We start from the raw sequence: 7,531 nt of genomic DNA, 5'->3' as shown, positions 1-7,531 counted from the left end.
ATGGAGGGTCCTAAAAATAAACACTAAAAATAGAACTACCATATGACCAGGCAATTCCACTCCTGGGTATATATCTGAAAAATGAGAACGCTAATTCACAAAGATATATGCACTCGAGTGTTCATAATTATTTACCATAGCCAAAATATAGAAGTAACCTAAGTGTCCATCAACAGAAAAATGGATAAAGAAGATGTGGCAAATATGTGATGGAATATTACTTAGCCATGAAAAGGAATGAAATTCTGCCATTTGCAATAACATGGAGGGACTGGAAGGGTATTATGCTTAGTGAAATAAGTCAGACAAAACCTGTATCACATGTATATGGAATCTGAAAAAAACAAACTAGTTTCTGGTTGGGAAACAGAAGGGAAAGGAGCAATTTAGAAGTAGAGAGTTAACAGGTACAAACTGCTATGCATAAAATAAACCACGAGGATATATTGTATAGAATAGGGAACATAGGCAGTAATTTTATAATAACTAAATGGAGAATAACCTTCAAAATTGTGACTTGCTATGTCATATATTTTATATTGTACATCTACTATACCTCGAGTTATTTAAAAAAAAAAAAAAATGCGTCGAGGGCTTCCCTGGTGGCCCAGTGGTTAAGAATCCACCTTGAAACTTGGGGAACACAGGTTCAATCCCTGGTCAGGAAACTAAAATCCCTCAGACCACTGAGCAGCTAAGCCTGAGCACTGCAACTAGAGGATCCATGCACCACAACAGAAGGTCTCAATCCTGCAACTGAGACCCTACACAGCCAAACTTGAAAAGAAAATGCGTCAGGAGGAAGCAGGAGACACGGAGGAAAAGTCAGTCTGCGGCCTGGGTCACAGGGAAAGAAGTCTGGGCAAGAAAGGTGGGGAAACACTGCAAATGTCATGTGCTTCCCTTTTCTTGGAAACGATTAGCTTTCTGGCCCTCTTCTGTTTCCAGCTGAGGTGGAGTGGAAGTGAGATGCAGGAAATAACTGTCTGGGTTAGGGAGAGGTCTCGGTAAACAATGGGCTTCCCCAGTGGCTCAGCTGGTAAAGAATCCGCCTGCAATGCAGGAGACCTGGGTTCGATGCCTGGGTTGGGAAGATCCCCTGGAGAAGGGAAAGGCTACCCGCTCCAGTATTCTGGCCTGAAGAATTCCGTGGACGGTATCGTCCATAGGGTGGCAAAGAGTCAGACACGACTGCGTGGCTTTCACTTCACGTGTGAGTCACCATGCTTACTGATCTTCACCCGTGCAGAATTAAGCATAAAGCGGTCCTTAATACTAACAATCTGGTGATCCAGAAAGAACAGGCTGGTTCTTTCACTCTACTGCTTCTTCAACTTCTCTGACCCTATAGGAGAACTTCCTGTGGAGTCCGCATAAGCTGAATCCTGAGTATTTTAGATGCTTCTTTGAGTCACTCAGAGGAGGAAGAAAGCTTCAGCCAGTGTGGAACCCCAAGTCTCTTTAGGGCAAGGCCCAAAGGCCCTCCTGTTAGCCAGCAAAAGGAGAACAGGTCTGGGGTCCCAAAGGGATAATAGCAAGACCGCTACTGATTACTTACGTCCCAGCCATGCTGGTGTAGGGGTGAAGTTACTTTGATGGGAGACCAGGCTGATAGGGATTGGCAACTGAAAACAGCACTGGAGATTTTCAGGACAGTGGAAGTATTCTGTATGATACTGTAAAGTTTTATGACATACATTTGGTAAAACTGACAGAACTGTGCAAATGCAAAGAACTGAACCCTAATGTAAACTATGGGCCTAGGTAATAATAATATATAACGTTTTAAATAATATAACAATCAAATGTGACCACACCAGTAGAAGATGTTAACAATAGGGAAACTTAGGGACTGGGGAAGAGGGAATATTTGGAAATTCTGTGGTTCTTGCTCAGTTTTTCTACTATAACAATAAACTTTTTTTTTACTCAATTTCTCGAGCCATTTTATTTTATTTTACTGACCACGGTGTGTGGCTTGCAGGATCTTGGTTCCCGACTAGGGACTGAACCCGGGCTCCCTTCAGTGGAAGTCTGGAGTTCTAACCACTGGTCAGCCAGAGAATTCCCAAAAATAAACTGTTAGTTAAAACAAACAAAAAAAACCCCATCACTCAAGGAGTGATAGCTGATGGGAACTGATGAGGAACAGGTAGCAGATGAGGACAGGAGCATAGGTGGGGAGTCTGATTGGAGGGACCAGACTTTGTCTTCATCCCTCTATCATTCCCCTCCTCAGTCCTGGAGACGAATGAACCACTGCTCTCCACCCCCTGCACATTTACACATTCTCTCTCCCCTGTCATTCCCAAGACACCAGAGTTGGAAATGCAAGCAATTTCAAGGAAAAGTAATTGTCATATTGAGGATGACCTGATCGTAGAACTGGAGGTCCAGTCATGGATGGGGACTCAAGTCAGAAGTGGGAGCATTTGGCAGGATCCAAAGACCTAACAGCTTTACAGAAGCAGCAGAGTCTTGAGGTTCCCTGTGGATTTAGGGTCCAAGAATTTCAGGCAGCGGTGTTGGATATCTCTACATCTGGTTCTCCCAGTCTTAGGAATGTGTCCCTGTAGCTCCTCGAAGACTTACTTCTCTTATTCTAGGGATTGATTTCTTCTCGCTTATTAGGGGGCCCTCCTGGGACTGAGAGGAGTAAATAAGATAGGAGGAGGGACCTGGGATCCCTTCATTGATCTGTTCCCTTTCGCTGTGTGCCATGGTGGTTGTGGAACCAGAGAGAAACCTTGACGCCATGATCACACGTGGGCTTTGTACCAGTTTTAGGAGGCACCATATGCCATCCTTCCTCATTGTTCAGACTGCAGTTTCTCTCCTAGACCCCTGGTTGAGAAATGAAGCCCAATTCCTTATATTTTGATATTAGCTTAGAAAGGGGTAGTAAGGTAATAGACATGTTTAATTAAGGAACTGCATTGGAATTAATGTAAAAACAGAAGTTGCTCTTATTTGGTCTGACTTGCTGGTGGATTCTATTGTTCTATTTCTCTACCTATTAAGTCCATTGAATAAGAAGTATTTTGGGGCAAACTTACAGTTACCAAAAGGGAAACTGTAAGGCAGGAGTGGATAAATGAGGAATTTAGGATTAACAAACACACACTACTGTATGTAAAATAGATAACAAGTACCTACTGCATAGCAGAGAGAACTGTATTCAATATCTTGTAATAACCTATAGTGGAAAGGAATCCGGAGAATATATGTATAATTCAGATATATATATATCTGAATCACTTTGCTATACACCTGAAACTAACAAAACATTGTAAATCAACTATACTTCAATTAGAAAATAAAAAATAATTTAAAAGAACTATTTTGGTGTCTCCTATCCAGAAATCACTGGCATCGCTGCCTTTCACCTCCCTCTTCCCCAGAAGACACAGAGGAAATTTTCCTGATCTAAGTTTAGGTCTGGAGAAATCCTAAGATGAGAGGGATATGGCGCAGTATCCACAGAGGGAGAAACCTGATTTCAGCTTCGGGGCAAAGGTAAGGGCAAAGCCTGAACTAAGAAGAGGCAGATAAATATTTGTGAAGGTTGCATCCTTCACTGTTTTCAGTGAGGTCAACTGAGGTTGTCAGAGGGGTCAACTGTTTTGACTGAGATAAAGAGAAGGTCAGATCTAGAAAGCGGTCATTCAGATCAAGAGCGGCACAGAGGCAAAGGACGTGCTCAGATCATCTCATTCCTCTGGCTTCTTTTTTTTCCAGGAGCAGGTAAATATCTCCCACAGCCCATAAGTTCTGACGTTTAGGGCAACTGAGGTTTCCAAGGGCGGAGTCACTTCGATCTCTGGGCAGTCCTGGAGTCTCTTCCTCCCGAGCCTCTCCCCACTGCCCAGTCTGAGCACTGCTTCTCTCCAGCAGGGCTGCTCCGGGACCCACCGTGATGAAGGCTGCGCTGCTCCTTTGCTGTATCTTGCTGTCCCCGGTGGCTGCCTTCCCGAGAAATGCCCAGGAAGGGGTCCCGACCTTCCCGCCGTCTATATCAGAAACTGGGCTTCCTTTGAACCTGCTCTCCAACCAGATCCTTCTGCCAGACCCTAAAACTTGCCAAGATCTCTTGCATGTGGCCCCCTCCTTAGCCCCTCTGCCTGAGTACCTATCCAACTTAGCTTTGGAGGTGGTCTTGGAAGAGATTGGTTGCACAACTGAGGCTCACATTCTGCAGCTCCAGCTTGTTAAGACAGGAGGAAAGGACACCACTGAAACCCTCATCCGTGAGAGCAAAAAGCACAGTGAAGGAGAAGGGATTGGCAAAGTTAAGGTCATGCTGAAGGATCTGGGAGGATCCCCAGGGGAGCTTAGGCGAGTGAGGCGCTCAGTTACCCTTGTGGAAGCATGTAGGCAGCAAGATAGGTGGGTGCTCTATGAGACAGCAAAAATGATAGCTGAATTTGCTGAGAAGCTCCCTAACACTGAGTTGGTAAAAGAGCTTAAAGCTGCTGCCATTGATGTCACCCAGAAGTGCACGGACGAGTCCTGGGAGCATTTGCAAGCAGTAAGCAACCAGCTAGTGGACAGCCCTGAGATGAAAGACTTCACAATGCCTATACAAGATCAGCTGTACTTTATCAAGCGCTTCTCAACCATTCTGATGCACATTGTAGTGGAGTTCATAAAGACGCAAGTCCAGGATATTTTTGGATAGGGAAGGCCTCCAAGGCACCCTATTTCCTTTCTCAAACGTCTCTGATAAGATCGTGTACAAGGACTGGGCAGAACAGGTAGTTAGAAATGTTGAGAAGCTTAGGACAGAAGCATCTATTCATTTGATCCCAATTCTATTCATTTGATCCCAATGCTAAAAGCCATGTGACCAGAGTCAGCTCTGCCCCCTCTCTTAATAAGTCCTAGTCTCTATTTTTCTCCCCAATTTCTGTTTGTCAGATACTGGGGATGTATTACGTACTAGACATGAAGGATATTGTAATCTTTCCCCATTTATCTACCTTTTACTTTCCAATTCCCAACTGGATGCTGTAACTTGTTTATGTTCATTTTTAAACTGAAAAGAGAAATTAAATGTTGCTTCTAGATCAGAATCACAGTTATTTGATCTCTTTTAACTCTGCGTCTCCAGAGCTTTTTGTTGTTGTTGTTTTGTTTTGGTGTTGCATCACACGGGATCTTGTTTTCCTGACTTCACCACTGGACCACCGGGGAATTCCCTCCATAGCTTCTTTTGTGAGCTGGAGGTAGAACGTGGCAGGGACCCACAGAAGTGCCGATGCATTTTGAGACTGAGTTTGTAACAGGGGGACAAGGTTTGAGCAGTCAATACAAACGGGCAAATATTTGTAGAGGGCATATCCCTTGCTGACTGTTGGGGAAAGCAACCAACTCCTCCACATGGGATGGAGAACCGGGCAGAGTGAGTTTCGAACTACCAGAGCGGCTTCACTTCTCGGTGACTGGATTGTGCGGTAGTTTGGGGCCCTATGCCTACATGGAATGGGCCCACGTGAAGCAGAAAAAGCCCCTGGTAATCCGGATGGGGAAACCAAGAAGAGCAACTGAGTCTCATTCTCTACTCCCTGGCCCCAAGCTGAAAAGGAAGGGAGGCTGGGAGTTGATGGGGAAGATGTCTTCCAACTGAACCCTGGGCTCCTTCAGACCACAGCCCAAAGGGAACAGTGTGAATGTTGTCTTCCACTCTAGTGTAGTCTGACCTGCCTAAGCATCACTGAGCCCTGTTGTGACCTGCTCCTCTAGTGCCGCCGGCTCTTCCCTGCGGTTCTGACTTCATGTGGAGCCCAGGAAAGACCCTGGTATCTTTTTCCTCATCTCTGGGGATCCACCCACCCTCTGGAGACTCTTGGTTCTGCCAGGCTCTACTCCCAAAGCCCCTGCCTGACCTTACCCATTTTGTCCTCTGCCAAGAATGTCCTGGGAGCAAGCTGATCACCAGGCTGAGCCCTAGACCCTGCAGCTTCATCTTCATAACCTGGACGACATGAAAGCCAAGTAAGCTTTTTTCAAGCAAACATAAGGTGCCAGATGGACAGTAGCTCAGGGCGGGGCCTCCCAGGGAGTGCTCTGGTCTCTGTGCTGCAGTGATTAGGCAGGCTTCAGCCTTACCCTGGAGAGAAAGATGTGCCTTCTCTACTCTAGAAAGCTAGTACAAGCATATGTACAATGTGGGCCAGCTGTTGCCAGGAGTGGGAATCTACAAAGTCAAACATGGCTTTGTACTCTGCTGCCCAGAACTACAACAGACCCGAAGAGCGAGGCTGAGATGGGGCCATAGGCCTGGGGCCATACATCATGCCCAGGTTGTCAGGGGACCAGGGGCTATTGGTGAGCTCTGTGCTCAAATCTGCAGTGAAAGCTGGGATTCAGTAGCTGATCTAGTATCACTATGAAAAAGAGAAAAATACCCCTCTACTGGAGACTAAGGAGGAGGGCTTGGGAGGCAGCACAGACGTGAATCATCCAGAGGTGACAAACGACAATCAAAGACTCAGAGGACAAGACTCCTGAAGAAGTGATCTCAACTCCTACTCATGTGGGGCCTTATTCAAGGGCCATGACTTAGATACTTTTCCTAGAAACTTTATGCTTTACATAAACAAAGAGGTTATGCACAGAAAGAATTAAACTGAATTTAAAATTTTCACTGACTCCCTTATCCTAATCCTCAGGTATGGAATGGAATAATTCAACTATGATTATGTCAGTCTATCAGTATTCATGCTAAGTAAAGAGAATCCTCTTACCTCAAACAAACAAAAGGTTTTCCTTTCACCAGAAAATCATATGACTCCTTAAGACATATACATGTTTGCTTTATTCTTTCAGACTCTGGGTACTGCAATAAATTGAGATTTCCCAGTGATCAGATAGCCCCAGGAGCAAGAATGCTGCCAGGCCAGCAAGTCTTTCATCAATGTGCTAATCCACACATTGAAAATCAGAAGTGACATAAATCTTACCAGTCCTTGTTGAAATTTCAGATAGTTGGGATTAGGATAATCCGTCTGATTAAGGTAAGGAAGAGGAACCGAGGGGTGTATTAAAATGCAATCTTAGGGGTTTTATGACTTCGTCCACAATCTCCAGACCACTGCTATCCCACAGAAATCTGCGGGAAGACAGAAATATTCTCCATCTGTGCGTCCCATACGGTGGATGCCAGCCCCGTGTGTCTACTGGGCACTTGAAACGTGGGTGGCACAACTGAGAAGTTGAATTTTCTTTCCATGTTTTAAATTCTTATTCATAGTTTTTATTCTTGGTATTACATGATACTGTCTCTAAATGTTACAAACTGAACTGCTTATAACAAAATGCATAGATTGAAGCCCTAACCCACAATGTGATGGTATTTGCTCAGAGGGCCTTTAAGGAGAGGGCAGAGGGCCATTAACCATTAAGGTTCAATGAGATTATGAGAGTGGGACTGTAATCCAATGGGACTGGTGTCATAAGAAGTGGAAGAGGCACCAGAAATGCGTACACATAGAGGAAAGGCCGTGTGTGGGAACAGCGAGACAGCACCCAT

General features: G+C 45.0%; 1 protein-coding gene across 2 annotated transcripts; it reads left to right on the top strand.

The window, feature by feature from the left end:
* The first annotated feature begins 3,594 nt into the window (after positions 1-3,594).
* LOC122427406 (apolipoprotein F-like) lies at positions 3,595-5,072 on the top strand. 2 transcript variants are annotated; one of them, XM_043446857.1, is made up of 2 exons: positions 3,595-3,744; positions 3,895-5,072. In XM_043446857.1, exon 2 carries the CDS (start codon positions 3,917-3,919, stop codon positions 4,676-4,678), a length of 762 nt encoding a protein of 253 aa, XP_043302792.1. In that variant the 5' UTR covers positions 3,595-3,744; positions 3,895-3,916; the 3' UTR covers positions 4,679-5,072. The 2 variants fall into 2 exon arrangements, with proteins under 2 accessions (XP_043302792.1, XP_043302793.1); XM_043446858.1 differs by having other exon boundaries at positions 3,626-3,744; positions 3,892-5,072.
* The last annotated feature ends 2,459 nt before the right edge of the window (positions 5,073-7,531 follow it).

Source organism: Cervus canadensis, chromosome 25, assembly GCF_019320065.1.
Source record: "Cervus canadensis isolate Bull #8, Minnesota chromosome 25, ASM1932006v1, whole genome shotgun sequence".
Taxonomy (NCBI): domain Eukaryota; kingdom Metazoa; phylum Chordata; class Mammalia; order Artiodactyla; family Cervidae; genus Cervus; species Cervus canadensis.
Note: the sequence above shows the minus strand (reverse complement) of the source record. Positions and strands in the feature narration are given on the sequence as shown.